Below are 24289 nucleotides of genomic sequence, written 5' to 3'. Positions count from 1 at the left end.
GAAGTAGCAAGGGACTACTGTATCGCAAACGTTCCTACTAATTCACTATTGTTAATTATATCACTACATAACACTTTACACATGAATCTTTGGTTCGTTGTGAAGGCTCACATATATGAAGTTGAAAAACGGTGAACACTTCTCCTGACAAACGTCTGGAAATAGAAATATGTGTTTTTATGTGTACATAAGAGCATGAGGTTCCTTACAGCTTCTTTTTCTTGGGTCAGTGAAGTAGAACCCTCCAAATATCACTGCAGCCCCGATGAGCTTTGTGTTGTTTCAGGTCACTCACCTTAATGTCTTTAAGCCATCTCTTCAAGCCTTCCTCGAGGACCTGAAGGAAATACTATTTTGACATTGGTCTCCAGTGCCGGCAAAGAATTATATGAAAAAGTACTGCGTTCCTTTCCATGTTCTGCGGTTCAGGAAGAGATAAGCAGTTTGTTTTGCCTAAGACGTCAAAGTGGGGAATCAGAAGTGACAGCAGAAGGGATGAGATATTTCCAGATATGTCTTGATGGATGTGGTTTAATCTTAAGCCTGCCAGATGTGTCAGGGATTTGCCAACACCTTATGGAGTAAATCTCCCCGTGCCGCTTTCTCATTCTGCACCTCCGTTCCATCTTTCTGTCTGTCTCTGCAGTGAAGTTCGAGGACTGTCAGCGCTGCAGAGACGTGGGCTTCGTCAGCAGCGACCCCAACTTCAGCGTGAGGTCCGATGGGACGGTGTATGCTGAGCAAGATGTGGCCAACCTCTCAGAGCCTGTGCAGTTCATGGTGACGGCACGAGGGCTGCACGATCCCCACATCTGGGAGACCACCGTGAAGCTGGCCCTCGCCGGACATCTTCATCCTCTACCCCTCACAAAGGTAGTAACTAGACGGAAGGTCAAGAATACAAAAACTTCATTCAGTTGTTCTGCAAAAGCATGAATTATTTATTTTTTAGTCAAATCTACCATAATTTCTGGACTATTGAGTGCACCCGAATTTAAGCTGTGCCACTAAATAATAAAAATAAAAATTATACATATAAAGGCCACGCTTGTCTATAAGCCGTGGGTGTCCATGTTATAACATGATATTTACACAGAAAGGTTTTTTTTAACTTTTAATTAAATACATACTGGTAACATACACAAATCTGTACAGTAAATTATTATTATTATTTTTTTTTTCTTAACAGTGCCTGTAACACGGCTGGTTAAAAAAAAATCACAAAAAAACAGTAGCCTACCAGGAAGTCATTGATCACTATCCATCTTCCTCCTGCACAAGCTTGAACTGTTCTCCTGCTCCACTGTCAGGATCCACTGTCAGGATCCACTGGCAGGATCCACTGGCAGGATCCACTGGCAGGATCCACTGGCAGGATCCACTGGCAGCAGAGCAAAAGTTTCTCCTCTCCCCGTTTCATTGGTCCACTGTGACCTGTTCAGTAATTTCATTGGTCGGATTTTTATTTAAATGTTTTACCTTTATTTATTGAGTCACGAGGATCCACCCTGCAAAGAGAGACGTGTATTGGTCAGCTGTGAGAGCGCCCGGGTGTGACAAGGCTCAATGTTTTGGCGGCATGAAGCTCGTTAGCCCATTAAAAAAAAAAAAAATCCATAATGTAGCTGCAGCATTGTAGAAGCTGCGGTGTTCAAAGAGTGTAAAAAAAGTAGTGGCTTATCGTCCGGAAATTATGGTAAAAGATTCTTAAATCAGCTCTTAAAGTGGATGCATTCTGCCGTTTTGATTGCAACTTGACTGTTTCTTATGACGTTAAGAAAGGACGCTTTGGGCAGGTCTGAATGTTTTGACCTGTGCACACAGCAGATGTGATTTAATGAAACGTGTTTAAACTTCAGTCATCAGTTTCTCAGTTGAGGTCATAGTTTATTAGCCTGTTCTCCTTTTTGTTTCTGTAACTTTGTAACATACAGGACAGTAGTTGTCCGAATCCTCCCTAAAACTTCTGTATTTTCAACATATTTAGGGTAAGTCTGCCACACAGGTAGAAATAAAGAGTTTTACACAAATGATGTTGTTTTTTTTAAGACACTATAGAAACATCCAGATAGTTTCATAAATCAATGTCAATAATAATGCTAAAGACCTGCCTTTCATAAAAATATAACAGTTTATGAACATAAAGGTTGTGGTTTTGCTCGTTAAGACTTTAAGCTGCGACTTAGTGATTTATTTACATTTATGTGTGAAAAATATTTAGCTATTTTTTTACAAATATGAAAGGACTCAGTAAGGTCTGCATCATCCTTCAATAGAACTATGCGGGGGGGGTGGTTCTGTTTTGTCTTATTGCTTACAGTTCAGCCCAGACGAACATCACATGAGGGTAGGAAATGTGAAACACCCACACCTGCCTCCACCCTCATTTGCCCCACTCTGGGCCCTTGAGCAAGGCCCTTAACCCGCACCATGTGCTCCCCCGGGTGCCCTAGACAGCAGCTCTCTGCTCCACACAGAGGGCTGTGGTAGCTCGGTGGTCTGTGGTTGAGTCAGGAAGGACATCCAGCATAAAAACAACTGTCAAGTCTTCGTGTGAGTTAGTTCACTGAAAGAAGCAGCCGGAAGAAAAAAGACGTTATAGAATAAATTAAATATATCAAGCATCAAGCCAATTCTGTGGCTCCATACAAACTTTATTTAGCTGGAAAAAAGTTTGAAATGTTTCTTTTAAACATAAAGCTTCCATGAACCCTTCATTAATTGAAGTTTACAACGATGGGTTTATGTGTTAATTTGTTCCAAGTGACAGTGACAGCTTTGGATGTTGTGTGTAGATGATGATTATAATTTCTATTTCAGTTGCTACAAGGAACAATGAATGCTAATTAAAAATTAGACTTCTTTGTCAAAATAACCCAACTAACCAACCCAAAATTAATTAAAACAAACAACAGATTAAGCTATTAACAATAAATATCAGAGGAATAACTTGCTTCTTTGTTTTTTAACAAGTTATAACTAATTATTAGTAATAAAAAGGGGTACTCCTTCAGAAACAACAAATGGCTGATTACTGTTTTTTATATATTTACACCTATTTTAAAAGCACATTTATTTTTTCCTCTTAAAGAAGCTGCACATCTGTTCTGTAATGTGTCTCATGTTCTCAGTCAGTCGGCAGCAGAAAGCTGTCATTAACGTGTCTCACACTCAGAGCTGCTTGCTTTTAACGAGTCAACAAGTGGTGATTGCAGGTATTTGTTTTAGTCTTCAACTTTTATTACTTCTGCTTGATGAAAGATAACACCTTATTGAATCTGATGAAAACGTTGTAGAAAAAAGGATGAGAATACCTGAGGAGCAGACTTGTGATGGGATGTGCTTCATTGTTTTTGGTGGAGAATTTAAGAAATTGTTTTTCTAATTAGGCTCCCAATTAGAAAGCCAAGTTACAGAATATTGATCTCAAACACTGAAGTATAAAGATGGTGTCATGCTGTTATTCAGAGTTATGTAAAAAGGTATTTCAAATAAGTGTTTGTTCACTGCCATAACCTGCAGGCTTCTTCTCCCAGGCTGCACTTTGTTAAGCATCAAACCCATCATCATCCTTTTTTTTAAATTTCCTGCACTACTTGTTGAACACCACTGAGCTTAATGTTCACTCGTGTTTCTAATCATGACAAAATGCCTGAGACTCGATGTAACAAAAGCAGTTTCGGGGCAAGGATTTAAATTCTGCCCACTCCTGGTGGCGCATGGAGACTGGGAAATAATTGTCATTGATTGAGCTAATGTTCCACTCCGACGGAGTCTGCAAAGACCAGGTGATGTCGTTTCACTGTATAATTATGTTCCACACGTCGTAGAGCAAGAGACAGATTCAATAATTGAGCAAAAGAAAAATAAATGCGTTTCTCAGATGACATAACATTTTTGAAAACAAGCTTTTCTATGCTTTTTGTTGTAGTTGTTGTCAAAGTGGTGTTTGCATGTGTTCCTGTCAATTTCTCCCTGTGTGTACATGCTATTCCTTAAATAGGTTTTAGTTCCAGCATCATGGATGGGATTTTGCTTTCATTTAGGGGAAGTTCACTGTAATCTGTTCCAAACTTGTTCCCATTAATTAGGTAACGCGGGTGTGAGCTAACTGGATATAGGACATGACTGAAATTTCACTTCATATTCATTTACTTTTGATTACGTTTTATCCAAAAAATGTGGATATTGTAGTTTAATACAGATATTTTTAAAAACCTCAAATCATTAAACTACCTGAACTGTAAAACATTTACTGACTACACTGAATGGTGACAGTAGGAAAGCTGAAAAACTGTCCTTTTTCACATTTTTCCTTACTGGCATCCAGTCATAATTATTGAAATGGAGTAATTTGGTATGGAGGGCAGAGGATCTGACTGTTTAATCTTCAGAGAGATGGGGACCTGCTAAAGTGTAGCGCTGCCCTGCCGAAGGCTAGGACTCTGTGGGCGAGGCTGTGTCGACTAATCTCCCATCACTCTTCCTTAGGCAGAATATTTGCTCAAACAAATGTAAAGCCATGACTGCATTCTGATGACAATCAATTACACAATAGTATCAAACTTTATAAGTACATTTGAATACTAGAAGTTGAACTGCAGAGTTTTAAAGTACTAGTTCAGATCTTTTTTTCTGCTGGCATTCTGTGGAAAAACATTTGTCATGATCTTACCTGTTCTAAGTTCTAAATTGTTTAAGATGAAGCAATTTAACAAAACTGATGATGTTTACAACCGTGAATGAGCACTAAGATCATCTAGCCAGATTATCTCAGAGCAGCTTAGGTTAAAATTAAAGCACTTAAGGGGGCCTTTGCTGTGGCAGCCCCCTGACTCTGCTGCCCTTTAATATTTGTACTGCAAAGCCTAAACCTGTTTTTCAATCTTGTCTGAACAGTTATCTCTTTATATTGGCTTCTATTTTAAATTTAGGCCATGTTTCTTGAGGTCTTTTATGTTTTTTTTTCTTGAATAAGATTTATTTTTATTTTTTTAACTTTGAAAGAATTTACCTCAGACGTTTTCCATATAGGTAGATATGCAAATCTGAATGCAGATAGATATGTCTAGATATGTAGGTAAGCACTCTGCAGAATCTGCAAGAAAACTTGGAAGCTTGAGTCACATCCTCGTAAAAGAGATTAATAATCTCAATGGATTTCTTCCTGGCAAAATAAAGGTTTAAATAAAACAAAACAAAAAACATGATTTATCTGTATTAGGCTTGCTGTAGTCTGTGCAGGTAAGGACAAATGTCTGATACATTTAACATTTGACATATTTTCAGTCACTTCTGCTGTTTTCACAGGGATCACGTGGTAGAATACTAATTTTGCTTAAAAATGTTATATCTAGGGACACATTAACTATCAATATGAGAAGCAACGCTGTAGATTTTGGGATTTTTGGTTTTTGGACCTGAACATCTTAGGGATAAATGTTTCAGTCTTTCTCCCTCCTTGGATGGCGTTAATCTGTCCCCCAGCTCTAATGTTAAAACTCTTGGTGTTATTTTTAATCAGGACATGTCTTTTATCCCCCACATTAAAAATGTTACTTCTTCCACCTGCATAATATCACTAAAATTAGAAACATCTTATCTAAAAATGACGCAGAAAAACTGGTTCATGCATTTGTCACTTCTAGACTGGACTATTGCAATGGTTTATTATCTGGGTGTCCAAATACTTCTTTAAAACGTCTTCAGTTGATCCAACATGCTGCTGCCAGAGTCTTAACTGGAGTTAGAATATGCGGCACATTAGCATGCGAATGTTATCTTGACTTAAACCTTGAAAATAATACTTCAGTGTTTAAAGGGAGGTTCTGTGGAAATGGTTCCACAAGAGAGGAGCCTGATAACTGACAGATCTTCCTCCCATTATGCTTTTGGGAACTGTAGGAACCACGAGTAAGCTTGCAGTCTGAGAACAAAGTGCTCTGTTAGGAAAATATGGAACAATAAGATCTCGAATATAAGATGGAACTAGGTTGTTGAGAGCTTTGTAGGTTAGAAGTGATTTTTAATTTAATTCTGGATTTGACAGGGAGCCAATGGAGAGAATCTAAAACTGGAGAAATATGATCTCTCCCACTAACTTCTATATCATAAATGTGAAATCTCAAATGAAAATATGGCAACATGCAGGTATTTTCAGTTTCATTCTACTTGTATTCTCTGTGCTGCGGAAATCACTGCAGCTGCTTAGTTATGTTGGTACATGTATCTAATAAGTTCCTGCTTACAGAATGAGCACGACTCTTCCACTACATAAGCTCTGCTCTTTAGCTGAGTATATCGCAGCTTTTCATGCCTGAGGAGCTGCAAGCAATTTAGGTTTTAGTAATTTGTTTTAGATTTGAAATCTGCAGATTTTTTGCAACTGTTAAAAATTGTATATTAGGCTTTTACAAGTATGCTCAAGTAATACTGGGGTGTTTTATTAGCTTTCACAGAATAACAAACTAACATTAAACTCAGTGCATTACTTTATTTTCCCCATTAAGCTCTTCGATGTATGTTTACTGTAAAGCTGTGTCTCCTCCAGATATACTTTAAGCTTATTTTTTTAACCCAAATGACACTTGTAGTTGTGTTTTTGTTGAATGTTAGAGGGAGAAAAAAGCACAAAATCCTAGTTTCTACTGAAAGCTGTTATGAGAAAGCCAATCTAATTGCTCCTACATTTCTCGTATGATGTGAAAAATTATGAAGTGATTTTATTGATCATAACCCATCTAGAAGTGTGGAACTGTGTACAGCCCAGTTCATGTGATCTGTGGGTGCACTGCAGGGATAATTCTGAGTTAGCAGCCAACTCTCCTTTTTGTTCAGCAGGATAAACACTTACAGGTGCAAATCGTTGTTCTCTGACTCCATGACTTTGTTCTTGGAGTCGATGCTATTTCAGAGCAAGGTGTAATAACAGCATCATCTAACAGTGTATAATGAACATGGCAGAAGCAGCATAGTAGAAACAGCTCAGGATAACCTCTTTCCCCTTCCCCCAAACTCCTCAGATTCTCATTTATTGTTTTCAGTTTCACTCTGGGATGACAGATAATTTCTAGAGATGGCTGCTGTTTCTTGACAAATTGTATATCTACTGGAATGGACTGGCCTCAGCACAAACCATGCCACGTGTCTCCTCTTTTGCTTTACACCGCGCAGCACCAGCGAGAGAGGACTCGTTTGATTTTAGTAGTTTGATACCTCACAGTTCAGTTTCAGAAGCAGACATTAACCTAGGTGAATGTGCACCACGAGATAATTTTAGAGCCAATTTAGTTTTTTATGTGTACAAAACCACAGCAGCTGAAGTGTAGAGCATCTTTGGCTGAAAGCCCTTTAGGCTGTGTTTATGTGCTCGGGCTATCAGCCCTCACACAGGTAGGGCCTCTCGTTGAGCACTCTCCAACTTGTACTGATTTCATGGCTCGGTGGTTTACCTTCTCCACCAGCTTGGAGCCCATCGTTGAAGCACTGGTGGATGTGGAGTCGACTGGTTTTCCAGAACAGGTTTTACTGCTTATTTGATTTGCATTTGTCCAGCTTTTTGCCCAAGCGGCATCTCCAGTTTGTGGTCGATTACAGCATAGACTGACGAGTTGGAACACTGGAACCTGAGGTCCACTGGTTTCTGAGATGGGGTGTCAGGTTTAAGGGGCGTCAAACCCAGGAATTAAAGTTGTTACATTGGATACTAAAGTTACGAAGCCTGTGTTGAGAAAACGAGGCGCGTTTCAAGGCCTGTGTTGTTTTAAAGAATATGATATAACCAAAGACAAATGAGACTCTGTGTATGAATTCATGTCACAGCCTCATCGTGTGATTTGAGTTGCTGAAAAAGACGTGTTAAAGTGACCATGCTACAGTTGCTAATGTGCATTATCAAGGTTTTGCAATGCTTTCTAGATAGTTTCTTGCCTACTTCTGGTTCATTGAAGCACACAGTCTAAACAATATTCATATCTAACTGTGTTCCAGCTGTACTCTGCGATTATGCCAATACTAACATTGCATGTCATGCTCACAACATAAAATACTTGTGAAACTAATCAATTTTGCAAATAAAAGTCAATAAAAAAGCAGGTATAAGGGGCTCAAACAACAGAGTTGAACGTTGACCAGAAATAGATGATACCATTGAAGCTTGTGTTGCCTGATTCTACTCGTGCACATTACTGACTGTAAAATGGTCAATACAGAAAGTGCTCTGCTGAGCCTGATCCAGCTTCTGATGACTGTTATGTGCAGAGGATTGAAAGAGCACTGAGTCAAACTAAATAAAATAAAAATAGATGGAACCACCAAAAAACATGAATAAGAGCGATATATCATATCACGCCAAACTTTGAGAGACACAGAGGAAACCCAGACAAGACATGAAGCTCAATGATCGACTGAAGCGAAGAGAAGATTTTGAGACTAAATGGACTGGAGTGGATGAGGAGATGGGAGCCAGGTGGCTTAATGGTAACAGGGAACAGGTGTAGATGGGGGTGGTAGGACTAAGGAGCAGAAAATGACTGAAAAATAACAGGAAACACACGACGGAAAAGACTGTACACCAAGAAAATACAAAAAAATCACTGAAAATAAACAACATGAACGCCAAAACAGACAAACACTGAAAACACAGCTCATGACATGGAACAGTGGAAATGTTGTGATGTTATTTTTTTTTGGGGTCTGATTTTACTGTAATAAAAACTTTTAGATTGTGTTACCATTCCATAACAAATACATGCGAGTCTCAACTAAAAATATATATTTGCATTTATACTGTAAGTACTTGGGTGTACACCTGAATGACAACCTCAGCTGGGGCAACAACACCACCAGCCTGATGAAGAAAGCTCATCAGAGACTCTACTTCCTCAGACGGCTGAGATGAGCTGGTCTGGGAGCTCAGTCCTCACCTCCTTCTACAGGTGTGCAGTGGAGAGCATCCTGTGCTCCAGCATCAACGTGTGGCATGGAGGCTGCACAGCTGCAGAAAGGAAAGCTCTGCAGAGAGTGGTGAAGGCTGCACAGAAGATGTTGGAGTCAGTCTCCCCACCATCACAGACATCTACACCTCCAGATGCAGGAAGAGGGCCACCTGCATCATGAAGGACCCCACACACCCAGCACACACACTTTTTGTCCCACTCCCATCAGGAGGTTGAGGAGCATTAAGTGTAGAACCACTAGACTGAGGAACAGCTTCTACCCTGATGCTGTTAGACTCATGAATCTCTAACTAGAATAATCACTGTGAAAAAATGACATCATGTTGCTGCTGATCAGTTTCATGTTGCTGCTGATCAGTTTCATGTTGCTGCTGATCTGTTTCATGTTGCTGCTGATCTGTTTCATGTTGCTGTGTTTATTCATATTCATCTTTTCCCACAGACTCATGTTCGTGCTGCTGTTCGGCATAATGTTGTTGTACTACTAGTGCTTAGCGTATTTTTAGTTTAACGTTTTTCTTAGTTCATATCTTAGATCTTATTACTGTTTTTCTTTTACATTTTAATACTTTTGTTGGATGTAACTGGGACCCTGTGTACACAATTTTGTTCCACCATATGTACCACATGTGATGCAAATGACAATAAAGAAACTTGGATCCTTGAATATTTCAAAAAATACATAAAATATGGTTTAAGCTGCTACTTTTTGGATTTTAAGAGACCTCAAAGGAGACAGCATGCCTCTTGTTGAAGACAAGCCCTCTGATCTGATTCAGCAAAGAACGCTTCAGTAATAAAGACATAAAAGGGAAATGTTCGGAACAGAGCATTGGCAACAAGCGCACACACCCACTGCGTTGCTCCGTGTGTTTGTCAGACTGATAACCTCCAGATGTTTGCTGCAGGCCTTCAAATTGCCCCCGAAGTGCTTGGGAGTCCTACGAGCCGAGAGCTTCCAGCTGGTCCCGCCTGCCTTCGGGTCTGAGGGACCCCCAGCACAACGGGGACACGCTAACTGACTTCTTATTGTGTGTTCAAGTGCGCACACACATGCAAATAGGGACAAACAGACAGATGCACCCATGGCTATGTTCTTGCTTTTTGATTTTTGATGCCATCATTGTACGCACGTGCCTTTGTCAAGGCTAGCACGTGATGTCCCATGCGTGTGCGTCATGTGTGTATTCACACACATTAAAACTGGCAAAATATAATTCCCTAATAAGAAAATGCCGTAGCTTCCCCGAAGAGTTTGTTCCATATTTTCTTTCTTTTCTTTGTAATTCTATTACTGTCATATTGCCAACAGCATTTCATCTGCCGTGCCGTTTGAACGTGACAGCCACGTGCAGCCGTGATGCAGATATCATCCACGAGCAGACTCACAATAAGAGAGATCTCTCTTCGACTGTCTGTCTGTCTCTTCTTCATTTCTTAATGTTTTTTATAAGAATGTTGAGGCCCAACCAATGAAATATTTCAACCTCGTTATCATCGGGTCTTCATCAGCAGGCGGATGGTTGTGTGTGGAGTCTATTCATTCATTGTATTTTTCTTCTGATAGCTGTGAGGAAAGATAAGGATGTTATCGGAGGAGCTGTACACCGAGCAGGGCTGCAGCGTAACTCTTCCTATTCACTCACACGGAACGTCACAAGAATGAGCTTTCATCTTCATTGTCGGCTGTTTTTTAAATTTAAATGACTATTTTATTGTTTGTTTTTATTATCGTTGCCACCAAAAATGGTACTAATGTGCCTTTCATGTACTTAATGTTTTTGCCCATGTCTGTGTGTCTGTGACTATTTGGTAGCAAAATGTGTCATAAACAGCCAGTGACATTTTAATTAAACTGGAAATAATTACTGATCATGATGAACAGTCAACTCAATTCAACATGGCTGCCACAGCCAACCAACCTTAAAAACAAAAATAACTCAATCAGGTTTACAGATACTGATCTAAAATTTGGTATGGTAGTAGCTGACATTGATCTTCTAAACATTCTGAGCTTAAACAGAATGCAAAATATATTACAGTAGTCCCTCGCTACTTCATTGATTGCTTTCATGGACTCAGTCTATCACGGTTTTTCAACATAAGATTGAACATGACACACAATTGGCTGATTGATGGACGAGCCGTATGATTGACATGGAATTTTGATTCAAAATAAATAATTTTAAATTATTTAGCACTTGCTGTTCCTTTGTGCAGCCCACAGCTGCAGAAAAAAAACTTCCCCCTGCAACTCTGTGCAGCCCATGCTGCAGGATAAGCTTCTTCCTGCAGCTGAACAGCTGACCAGCTGTTCTCCGTGCAGAGCGGAAAAGTGGGCGTGGCCAATAACGCCTGCAGGTGACTGAGAGCAGCGGAGGCACAGAGAGGAAAATCATGACATTCTGTGCTCTTTGGGAGCGTTTTGAGCTCTTTGGGAGCATTTTGAGTTTAGAAACATTGTTCTGAATATTGCAAGAGTGTGGGAAGGGTTTAAAATGCCTATATACATATATATATATATATGGCACAATATCAATGAATGGGTCTGTCTTCATACATAAGGCGCATTAAGCAAAACTAAAACATTTTGACAGATTTTTAAGCACCGTGTACCACATAAAATTGGTTCGAGGTCAGTAAACGCAACAGGAATTAATACATAAGGTGCACTGGATTATAAGGCTCACTGTTGATTTTTGAGAAAATTAAAGGATTTTAAGTGTGCCTTATAGTCCGAACAATACGGTATGTTAAAACTTGGTGTAGTTCTAGCTGAGATCAAACAACAAGACATAAACTGAGCTCAACGTTGAACCAAATTTCATAAAACTGCATTATTTTATATTCAAAATTGCTACAACTCCATCATTTCTCTACATACGATGATCCTGTTCTAAAACTAAACTTAAAGCATCAGGTGTCATGCATTTTTTTCCATGTTGTTTGAATTTAAAATTAGCATTAGCAAATACAGCCAAACCTTTGTGCACTGCACAAATTCACAAATCTAATATGACTCCAGTTGGTTTGTGTGAACGTTCTGGACGAGTGCAGCTGAAACAGAAGTTCCTTTATCTGCAGCACACATCTGGTCCTCTCACCCATCCACACTCTCGGCCAGCTCGGCCCTCAGTTGGCTGTCCTGCTCAACTCCTTCTCTCCAGCTGCTGTAAACATACCGAGTTGAAGCGAGAAAGTGGACAATACTCCCTGCTTTAGCTCGAGCGTGGCTCGTGGACCTCCTCTCTGCTTGGACGCAGCAGCAGGTGCGTCCTGATAGGACGAACTGCTGGCGGTGTTTGGTGCTGCGGCGTGTTCGCGGCTGCTCGTGTGCACGCTCGCCTGTGTGGTCCAGGTGGGATTAACAGGAGGATTTTCACTGTGCTTCAGGTGACAGCGACACACACACAGTGAATGTGTATGTGTACTCAGGGCGCAGACTCCACAATAGGATTATGTGGATTACAGCAATACAACCATATTACACATGAGAATAGCATAAAGGATTGAGGGGAAAATATTCTTTTACACACCCTCCTAACCCTTATTTCACCAGGCAAATGGTGTAGGAACACAATCTTTTCTGTACAGATATAGCTGGAGGATATTACCCCTGCAGGGGGGTGAGGGGTTTTGCATTCAAACATTCCTACAGATAAACTGAAGGCTGAATTTCTGTAAAATGTTGAAAGCTTTCTAAAAAAAAAAGAGAAATATAGCTCTGATTTTCTGAGACAACGAAAAAGCTGGGGTTAAAAACGCTAAACATTATCCTTCAAATACAAAAGTAGGAAACGGTGTTTGTCTCCGTACTCAAACGTTTCATTACTACCTTTGCTGCGTCATTACCAAGCTTCAAATACAAAAAGAACTACTGCGCTCATTTGCCTCAGCCAGTTTGAAGTGTAAAGTCATATACTGCAGACAATAACAAACAGCATGCAAAGTTATTTCATGCACGAGGCGGCCTCATAAAATATGTTTCCCTGTTTCTTTTCAGATCACCTTTGAAGAAATGCTGTCGAGAGTGTGGGACTCCCAGCCCAGAGTTATCAAGTTTTCTCGGAAACATCAGAGAGGCTCCTCCGCCAATGGGCTGAGGCGACAGAAGAGAGACTGGGTCATCCCTCCCATCAATGTGCCTGAAAACTCCCGAGGACCCTTCCCTCACATGCTCGTCAGGGTGAGTGACGCTATCATTTTCGCAGATGCCACAAATCAGTTTCTCGAGGTGAAATGTTTACGGAAGTTTTTTGTTTTTTTTCTAGAACTTGCAATCACAGAGAAATAAAGGTTTAAATAATTTATTCAGGTCAAGGAAAAACAATAGGGAAGATGATAAACTATAACTTTCACATTCACCAAGAAGCCAAAAGACTCGGCGTTCTTATGTCCGTGATTAAAGTCATAACCACAGCTAATCTGTCTGCTGAGTCTCCGGGCACCAAAAGACAGGAAAACAAAAGTCTATGTATTAATTATATTAAATAGTCTATTATAATCTATGACTGAGAAACACTTGTGCACACTTTTCTTGGTTTCAGACGTAGAAACTTAAAGATTACTTCTTGTAATAGCTGGTGAGCTCTGTCACTTTCTTTTTTTCATGCAGTCACTGTTCGGCAGTAGAAAAACTTTATGGCGATGTATGAAAGATCCAAGTTGGATCAATTTATTGTCAATTAAATAATCCTACCTGCTGTACGACCCCTTCCGTCTGTGTGGTGACCCCACTAAGTATGTTTCTTTCAGCTGCTCCCTTCTTCATAGGCTGCCACACTAAAATGTAAAAAAAAAAAAAAAAAAAAAACAGTTTGTGGATGGTGTTTGCTGGGTCTTGGAGGGGTCTTCAGGCGTGTTTTACAAGTGCAGTGAATTCCCCATTACGACTAACTTTAACTTTATAAACTTTATTTTCATTCAAAATTGTACAGTGCACCATGAAAAACTGAACAAAATGTTGTTCCATTTCTCCACATCAGTGTAAGAGTGCATCATTTTATAGACTTTGGTGTTTAGAGCAGAAGATTCAATTCTGGTGCTGATACAACATAATGTGCAAATGTTAGTGAATGTTCCTATATACACCTAGATATATGATACATTTATACATGCACGTACAGATATCTACATATATGTGTACACAATACACACAGCATCCATGCCTGAGTGAAATCCCATATACTGCTTGTTTACTGAGGTATGTCTGTGGCTGTGTGTGTTTTCTATTGTGGTCACTTCATTAGTGACCTGAGTTCAGCAGAATAGCAGCTCGTGGGATGAAACTGTTGCAGAACCTGGTGATTCTGGTCTACAGACTGTGGTGCCTCCTACCAGAGGTCTACAGAGTAAACAGTCCATGTAGTTTGTGTGAGTTGTCTCTTTTGATTTTATTCGCTCTGGTCACACACCGTCTGAGACCAGTGTCCTGGATGGAGGGGTGTGTTCATGATCTTCTCCACCATTCTCACCACCCTCCTCAGATTCTTCCAGTCTGCAACCATGCATCTTCCTTCCCAAACTGAAATGCAGCTGGTCATGATGCTCTCTGTATTATGGGTGATGAAGTGTAATTCATGTACAATATATTTAGCTTGCACCCAACATTTTTAGTGAGGTCATAGTGTTATGTATATGTTACTACTCTGGTAGCATATTGGCTGTATGGGTGGGCAGTGTTTGCAGCATATCTGTGATCTGTGTGCACCAGCATGGCTTGGTTGTCAAGCACTTGAAGCACGACCCATCACGCTGGTTTAATGGTTGGGCTACATTATTGTAAGTAATGGAAACCACAGACATAAATACGTAGATGCCTTGTTGAGTGGGCTGGCTCGTTGCAGCGGTATGTCAGAGCGTCCGCCATTTTAAATATGGCGGAACTGCCAGTCAACTAATATAAAGAAATGGACAGAACTTCATAAAGCACCGTTCTAGAAAGTGTTTGAAGTTGAACTAATGTATTTGGAAAACAAACAGGCACCACAGACAACATTTATAACTTTTAACGTTAAAATCACTATTGAAAAAAAAATATATATATAATCACTGTAATGACACTTTAATTGGACATTTGTTATTGTATCTGTGCTGCGGATTTCTTTCGCATAAGCTGTTATATTCATATCCCATCTGCTCACAACTGACTCATGTTCAGGCTGCTGTTTAATGCACCTTATTTATTATATTATATTATTTTTGTTTAGTGTCTGTCTTAGTTCTTTGTATGCTGTTTCTTTTTTTTCTTTAATATACTTTATATTTTTGCTATTGCTAGATGTAACTGGGACCTTGTGTATGCAATTTTGTTCCACCTCGTGTATCACACGTGATGCGAATGACAATAAAGCCACTTTGAAGATTTTAAAACAAATTATTTATAATTTTTAATGGTTGACCCGGATCTTCAAAAAGGCAATTAAATGCTAATTTTGATCAGTTTATTATATGAAAACCTGTTGAATCACCTCTGTTTACTCCCATAACTAGAGCCTCATAGATTCCTCTAGGGATTTCTGATTTAATCTCGTTTATCGCGTGGGTTACATTCCAGAGACCCCCGTAAGTGAAAAACCACGAAGCAGAACTATTGTATTTATTTTAGTATTTTTATATATATTTAAGGCTTTATACCCTTCCTACACACTTGCAATGTTGGACCTCCAAGCTACGCCTCCCTACTGGCCGGCAAGCAGCACTCATATTGACTGATGAGGCTGCAAGTTGTTCTGGTCTGGTTTTGGTCCAGCTCTGATCATCTCTCTGCATCCACTGAGCGCCGAAGTCACTATGACTAAGGACCAATTTTTTTTTTTGCTTCTTGTTTTTTAGTAAGGTTCGGTAGAATCAAAACATTCCCTCTATTTTGCAGAAAGCAGCGACTGGAAGCACTGTTGACTTCTGGGTAGTGTAGTTCTTTTGACTGGCGGTACTGCCTTATTGAAAGAAAACAAAAAAATGGTGGCGCCTGTCTGTAGTTTTTTAAACTTTTTATCTCGCACTGTCCCAATCAGTGAATAATATTAAAGTTGATAATCTTTGAAAAACTGCAAAAGAGCGAGTCCACGAAAGTCGAACCGCGACGTAGCGAGGGACTACTGTACCACCATGTTATATTGCTTATGTAGACCCTTACCTTTGATTGACACCTCTTTTGATCAACTGGGTTGATCTATGTTCTCTCCAGAACCAGTACTATCTAGTGTGTCCCAAATGCATGCTAGTTATAGTTACAATAATTTGACTGCACATCCTCTGAGTTCAAACAGCATCCAGTTTTCTTTGGGTATGTTTTTTCCAGGGGTTTGTGCCAATGTTTGGCGACTGTTAAGCAGTTAAAAGCAAAACATAAATAATATGCAGTATATCAAACTTGAACTACCCAGTAATTATAAATGTAACTACATAATAAGATCAAGTGTGTGACTAAAAATACAACAAACCTAAATAAATCTAGTTTCTTGTGGAGGTGCTGCACTCCTGTAGCTCTTTGCTTTCCCTACTTTAATCTCTTCACACTCACTGCCTCTTATCAGTCACCCACACAGACAGGCAGCTTTTCGCGGGCATTTTTGACACACGCAAATGGAAACACACACACATGTAAAGTCTTTTGCACACACTTGTACACCATGGCTTACATTCCCAGATTACAGAAATCGCCTTACACCAATATGTCGACGAGCGAGCGCATTTTCCACCAAAGCATGGATACGCTCACCCTCGCTGACACACAAAGCAGGTCGCCGAGTGTCACAGGAGGCACGAAATTGTCCTGCCCTGCTGGAGAAACGGAGCCCCTTTTATCCCCTTTTCATGTCGGGTGTCAGCTGGTCGGATTAAACGGGGACCTCCTCCGAGCGCCATCATGTCAGTGTTGAGGTTGGGTTAGTTTGAATGTGAGTCCGTATCTCCATCAGATTGCCCGAGCTGTATTTGAACACAGTTCGCCTCAGCCTTTAGCCACGGCTGAAAGCAGTGCAGCATGGGTGGTATATTTGTTGCTCTGTGGGTTTGTGTGTTCCCAACTCTTTCCCGCAGCACAGCTCTCCGTTCTGTCGAGCAGCCAAGGAGACGAGCGAAGGGGGAGCGTAAGCTTTTTCTTGTTGGTCTCAGATGCGGCCGAGAAGAATCTTTGAAAGTTTACGTCTGGTTCTGAAAACACAGCCGCTCTCCTGTGCTTCACCCACGGGGATTTCCAGGCTTAAAAGAAACGTTTGGCCATTTTGAAAAGGGTTTCTGTGTAAAGTCACATGTCTGTGTTTGTTTGCATGAACCACTGTGAAATATTAAAGATTGTTGTTGTGGCTTAGCTAGCTATTTTCAGCTCATCATTTAAGTTCAAGTACCCACTCCCAAAGCGGTTTGATATTGTTTTATAACAGCTTCAGTTTTCAAAATGTCCCATCAATTCTCAGTAACGTGATTATTCAAACCTTTACACCATCCTCAGTCCTGCATGACGTGGTCATTTCTGCAGAAACATTACAGCAAACGTGACCTCTGGATGCTCTGGAGCTGCTGCATGTCTCTGATGCTGACGATATTTATGCTTGGAAATAACCACGTAATGTAAAATTGATGATGGTGTACATGTTGACATAAGAGCATTCACATGTACCTGTATGAAATTTGTTTTAAAACGACAGCGATGCCCTTTGGTGATGGCTGCGTTTGACATACCCATTAGCTCATGTCTTGTGCTTTTCCAAACTGAGGCCATTCGAGATGCTATTTTCACCTGATCAAGTATTAATTATTTATAATTGTCACACAGAAACACACTTCAATTAGACTTTTAGGCCTCATTGATAGATGTTTTAAAAAAGACTAAATAACTTTGAGGGTAACGACCACATTGGAGATGTTAAATGATGAAAATATGTCAAAAGAGACGCACAATGGTCTTTACTTTGATTCTATTAGAGCACTAAAGAACTGTGACACAGCGTGTAATAGCAGGTTGTTGCAGCTTTTCTGCCGTAAGATGTTTCCTTCATCCCACACTCACAGATTCATCAAGGCACGAGGAGCAAAATCCTCTAATGTGCTGCAGAGGAGTTTAATTGTTAACAATAATCCATATGATTCTCCACTCATAATTTACCCCATTATGCTGTTGGAGTATAACGCAGCCACTTACACACACTCACACGGAGGTGGAATGGAACACGTGCAGCTCGGTCATGATGAAGAACCACAAGGGCTGCAGCTTTGAAGGCATTGATTTAGCATTGTGCTCTAAAGGAACACGCTTCAGAGCGTTTGCTTTCAAATAATTCGAGGTGACAGATGTAAGTGGTGGAAATGGAAAGGTATAAAAACAGGTTCTGTTAAATGGGAACTAAGGTAGGCTAAGAAGGAGTAAGGACCAGCTCTTTGTTTGAGTCTGAGCGGTGCTGAAGCTGTGAGATGGAAGGAGAGACACGATGAGATTGGTGTAAAAAGAAAAAAGCATAAAAAACAGAACGTCTTTAGAGAGTGCTGTAAATCTGAAGAGTGAGAAAGGCCAACATTAGTTTCACACCATTTGTGGCATTCTCATCATGACGGTGCGCTGTAGCACCTACACTGAGGCCAATGAGGCAAAACTGATGGAAAGCAGTCTGAATGAGGGGGAGAAACGGTCCGCCGTTCGTTTAAGCAGGCCTCCAACACACCGGCCCCCTCCCTGACCTGCAGCCAGGACAAAGGGAGGCGCAATGAACAGGAAATAACTGAGCACATTGTGGACACTTTTGATCAAATCCACAAGATGTGAGTAAAACTGGTGCAGTCTTTGCTGCTTCTCTCTGCACCTTCACATTAGACCTAAATAAAACGGCAATAATTTGTTTGTTTTGTTATGTAGCCTTTTTTACACCCACAGACTTGTAGGGAAATTAAAGTGCTTCTCGGGATAACTTGCTTTTCTGCATTATTGAATAGCTCTTTTTAGACGTAGTTTGGAATGGTCTTATCAAATAAGAAAAGAAAAACAGAAACAACAGAGGGCAATTTGAAAAATAATTGATTTAAGCATCAGAGTTGTGTTTTTATTGGGACTCCAACACCACAGGTCTGTAACGTAATTATGATGTATGCACGTGTGTGAGGGGCTGCAGAGCAGCTCCGTCGTCTCAGTGTAATGTCTGTGCTGCCGTTTGTGGCTTATTTACAGCCTCACGTTGCTCAGAGTATTTCATTACAGCTCGTAATGACTTTGTAATATAATTTTTGGATCTGCTTGTTTTGACTGCAGTTTTATTGCACCCTGTGTGTTGAAATGCGTCGTGTTCGTGGACTTTTCTTCTTGTGTGTGTTGGATGCTGGACTGCCTACATGCCTTTGGACTCCAACATTATTTAAGTACATTAAAATTAGTGGGTTGAAGCAATTTATTATGTGTTTTCAGAAACAAGTTTATTCAAATGTGATATTTTGAGAATTTTTTTTTTTTTACTTAAAAAGTAGTTTTCTCATCTACGAGTACCCCTAAGTCATATAGTCTTACATAAATTTATTTTTAAAAGTTCTATATAAAGACGTCAACAAAAACATATGTTTTTCTTCTTTCGGCTGCTCCCTTCTTCAGGGGTCGCCACAGAGAACCAACTTGCATAAAGACTTGGAAATAGTTTTTACACTGGATGCCCTTCCTGACTCAACCACAGACCACCGAGCTACCACAGCCCCCTGTGTGGAGCAGAGAGCTGCTGTCTAGGGTGTCCAGGGGAGCAGATGGTGGGGGTTCAGGGCCTTGCTCAAGGGCCCAGAGTGGGACGAATGAGGGTGGAGGCAAGTGTCCTACACACATTTTTGATGTTGCCGGTCCGTGGAGTTGAATCAGTGACCTTGCGATCACAGGCCCACCTTCTCTAACCTCTGTTCCACCACTCCCACTAAAAGATGTCAGCAAAATAATCATTTAAAAACACTCGTCCATTGTTCCAGACTTATATTATCAAACCTAAACACAATAAATGTTGTTCTCAACAGATGCCAGGGACTGATCTTGTTCTCAGGGTATCCATAATTTTCTGGTTAGTTTGTTTTAGCTCTTTGTAAAATAACTTTACTAACAGGGGCTTTAACGTCGTCCAAGTTGTGAACAGTAAACTGTTTGTTTCTTCTTACTGTTTGGAGAATGTTTCACTGTTGAACAATTTGAAGCAAAGACGCAGTAAATGCTTGTTTTGCTTCTGTAAAGTGATTTTATTTTTTTTATTTTTTTCTGAGGTTGAGTGGAAAGGTCATAAATTATTATTTTTATTTTAGCTAACGGCTAATCCATGTAGCTAAGTATCCAGTCAGAGCTTTTGTTGTATATCTTGATTTTACTTAAAAGTTTAAAGCACAGTGTCTAAATACAGAGAAATGACTTGAGCAGTCAGCTCTGAACTCTAAAACAGAATAATGGATAAAATATAAAATAAAATAAATAAAACAGAACAAGCAAAAGTGAAATCTCTGCTTGCTACACTCATCACTGTCTGTGGCACTAACCTGTCTCTAAAACCCTCACTAGTGGGAGTGAAGCTCTGAGAAGTTCCTCCTACCTGAGACTTCTGTGTCAGAAGCAGAAGCAGAACCAGATGAGCTGCCAGCAGCGCAAGCATTTTATTAGCAGATTTTATTTTGTGCTTTTTTATTTTTTTACTTTAGTGGCACAAATCTGATTCTTTAACCACAAACCAGTGGAAAGTTGCCTTCAAACTACTTAAATCGTAATTTCAATGTGAACATTAGTTTATAATGCTATCACTATCAGATTTGCATAGTTACTGTGGCAATAATGTTGTTTTATTTTGCTGAAATCCTTCAGGCTGAGTTGGAAGTGATGCAGCTGCTTCCCTTTGTGCTTCCATAAAACCATGGAGTACGATTTAAACACCTGGGCAATGTGGAAACGAGAGCGGCGTAAAGGTTAATAAATTAGTGGTTATTTCAGTCGCTGTGAAACTTTTGAAGATGGAGAATTTTAAAGATGTTAACATTAATATTACAGTAAATGTTTGTTTAAATTGTTTATTAGATAAATAAGGAGCAGACAATAAGATTTTATCTTCATCTGCTGTCTTTCATTTTATTTATTTTTTTGTTTTCAAATTACATACATGTAAATTGATATGTATTCTTATTATTATAAAATGAATAAATAAATTAATTAATTAATTAATATTAGTCTTTGATGTATGTGGACGAGCTGTTTACTCCTCAGTCTGGTCACAGCTAAGCTGTTTCTCCAACTTGAGGTGTATCTACAACAGGTAAGATAATTGTTTATGACTTTTTTTTTTTTAACAGAACCTAACTTCCTAAGACCCTAAAGATCTAAAATCACTGCTTTAAATGTGGTTTATTAACATGTTTCTAAATTCCACATTATTAAACCAAACGACTGCCCCTGCAGCATCGGTTTAAGCAACTCTGCAGCGATTGAATCAGGCTTCAAACCTCCTGACATCAGGTAGATCTGCTCATCATGAAATGCAGCTTCATTTCTCAGGCTCAGGTGTTTAGTTCTTGTGTGGCAGAAAGTTGGTTTAATTTTTAGCTTCAAGGACCAACGTGAGTTTGTTGACATGTCTCACTCCGGTTTAAATCAGGACCTCTAATATAATCCTCAGAATGCAGCGCAGAATTGAAGACTCGCTCAGTGCTGAGTCATCCAGAATCACATCACCGTCTACAGGAATAAAGTTTGCTTTAATCTTGTTCCACACACTTGACTTTCATGGTGATGTTCTCGGTAACCTTTCTGCCAAAGATCTGCCACAAGTTGTCTCCGTCGTTTTTTGGGTTTTTTTTTTTTTTTAGCGTGCCCAGTGATGAAGTTTTCTAAAGCTGGCACAAGATTAAAGTCTAACAGCTGAAGGCCATGTCAAATGTTACTCCTTCATCTTGGTCACATTATACTTGGAACTTGCTGTTTTGCTCTTATTCCAATTATGGGATTAGTTTGAGTGCAAAGTTTGGGACGTGAGCTCCTCGCTTTGAGTTCTTATTAAAAGGTTTCCAGTTTAGGATTATTTCATACAGAATCTTAGTTTGATTCATGACACTTTTGATTATTGGAGATTTACACTGAAAACGTCTGCCGTTGATGAAACATATTTTTGAACTATGCATATTTATGCTGTGCCTTCAGAGTCAAACAAAACCTCCTGAACAGTCAGCACTGTTTTACAAACCTGCCTGAGATTGTACTTCATCAACAAAAACTGATAAAACTTAAGTTTTCCATCTAATGCAAACATCTCAGTGTCTGCTGCTGGTTTTGTGGCTCTGAAGCATCTCAAAATGACCTACTTCAATTATATATATCTTTTTTTCATTTTATTGTCAAAAATAAATATAGTCATTTATGTTTGCAGTAAACAAGCCTGTCAACAAAACTATTGGCTGGGAAACAAAACTTTAAAAAAAAAACTAATTTAACGACTATTTTTATGGTTTCCTTGTTAAATCTTTTTCTAGAATACAAGAACAACTTTAAACATGTTATTTTATTTTGTAGATATAAGAACGTCTGTTAGCAACTTCCTGTTTCAGGTTTTATTAACACGTACTGTTTTATTAAGTTTCTGCTTCTGAAAGAGATATCGTCCATTTAAACTAAGTTTTTATAAAAATTTAAAAAAGAAATGAGCATTTTGGCTTTTCCTTTCTCTCTCTCATTGTACAAAACCAACGGACTCTGTGCCGGTCCGTTGTGGTGAAGAGGGAGCTGAGCTGTAAAACAAAACTCGCTGTTTACTGGTCAGTCTGTGTTCCTACCCTCACCTATCGTCACGAATTTGACCGAAAGAATGAAATCACGGATACATGTGGTCGAAATGAGCTTACTCCACATCACAGCTGGACTTTTCCTTAGAGAGAGGTTGAGAAGTTCAGTTATTCAGGAGAGACTCAGAGTTGAGCCACTGCTCCTCCACATTGAGAGGAGCCAGTTGAGGTGGTTCAGGTATCTGGTAAGGATGCTTCCTGGGCGCTTCCCTGAGGTTTCATGGGCATGTCCAACTGGGAGGAGACTTTGGGGAAGACCCAGGACACAGTGGAGAGACTATGTCTCTCAACTGGTCTGGGCCTCCCAGTTCAAGCTCTGTCTTCTGCAACCAGACTCCAGGACAAGCTGAAGATAATGGACGGACCGATGGACCGGACCATCAGACTTACTCCTGATCCTAAAACTGAGGGACGTACCAAAGCTTGGTCTGTGCGTTGCACATCAAGTGTCCATCTGTCCAGACAGGTGCTGTAGCACAAAGCACCTCCTTATAGACACACTTTTGTGTTAAGGAGAGACAAATAAAAGTACAAACATAAATAGTAAAAAAAAAAAAAAAAACTATTAGACATTTAATATTGCAGTTTATGAGCGTATTTACTGGAAGGAGCTGGCAAAAACATCTAATTAGCGACTAAAGCTACATTTTTTTTGTTGCAAAAAGGGCTAAATCACAAAGAAAACCTGACACGCACACACACACACACACACACACACACATGCACAGAGGTCTTACCTGTGAGGACAATTAAGTTAATTAGTTTAGAGCCTTGTAATAAATATAGAATATAATCTCCTGCTATTTGAAAGGAGATTTTGTATGTAAACATGGGAGCTGTTATTTGCTGCCTCATGCTAGTGTGTGTGTGTGTGTGTGGGGGGGGGGGGGGGGGTCTGTTGTTTATGCAATCCTAAAAATGTGTAGGCGAACATTGTTTTCCTTCTCAGTGTTCCCAGTCGGACAATTAGAAGGTGACAGTCCCATTAGAGCCGACTCAGTAGTACAAAGGCTGCGTGCTGTTGTGAGTGACACAAAGCCCAGCCTCTCACTAAATGACTGTCAGGCTGCCCCTGTCCACTCTGACCCCTCTGGCAGCCTCCCTCTGAGCCCCCCCAAGTCCCCTCTGAATGCTCATTGGCAGCTTTGGCAGCTCCCTTAGCCAAACACGGCCCACCTTTCAGACTTGCCTTCGAACTGATTGGTTGGACGCTGCTCGCCTTAGGCATGCCAGAAGGACTTTCAGCTGGCCTCAGGGTGCGGCTGATTGGCCAGGATGTCACCGCCACATGTCCCCTTTAGGAGCGTGCAACCAGGGGCGGAGCTAGACATTTTTTGCAAGGGGTGGCATTAGGGGTGGCCATGGTGTTTTTTTGTTTGTTTGTTTTTTTTTTTATGGGGGCACATACAAATCAAGAAAGCTACTCTGTTTCTCCAATCTGTTACCTAACAAACATACCTTACTGACATTTTTTTATAACTCATACATCTCTCTTTGTCCCTCTGTCTGTGTGTGTCTGTCTGTGTGTGTCTGTTTGTGTGTGTCTGTCTGTGTGTGTCTGT

General features: G+C 40.1%; 1 protein-coding gene across 1 annotated transcript in view; it reads left to right on the top strand.

Annotated features, from left to right (window-relative positions):
• cdh4 (cadherin 4, type 1, R-cadherin (retinal)) overlaps positions 1-24289 on the top strand; it is a 446399-nt gene that overhangs the window by 301819 nt on the left and 120291 nt on the right. Inside the window, exons 4-5 of the mRNA XM_037679124.1 lie at positions 647-873; positions 12961-13143. Of these exons, the coding sequence (XP_037535052.1) occupies positions 647-873; positions 12961-13143 (410 nt within the window). The remainder of the gene's footprint in view (positions 1-646; positions 874-12960; positions 13144-24289) is intronic.

This window comes from Nematolebias whitei, chromosome 7, assembly GCF_014905685.2.
Source record: "Nematolebias whitei isolate Nwh7 chromosome 7, NemWhi1, whole genome shotgun sequence".
Lineage (NCBI taxonomy): Eukaryota > Metazoa > Chordata > Actinopteri > Cyprinodontiformes > Rivulidae > Nematolebias > Nematolebias whitei.
This window is presented reverse-complemented; position numbering and strand designations above follow the sequence as displayed.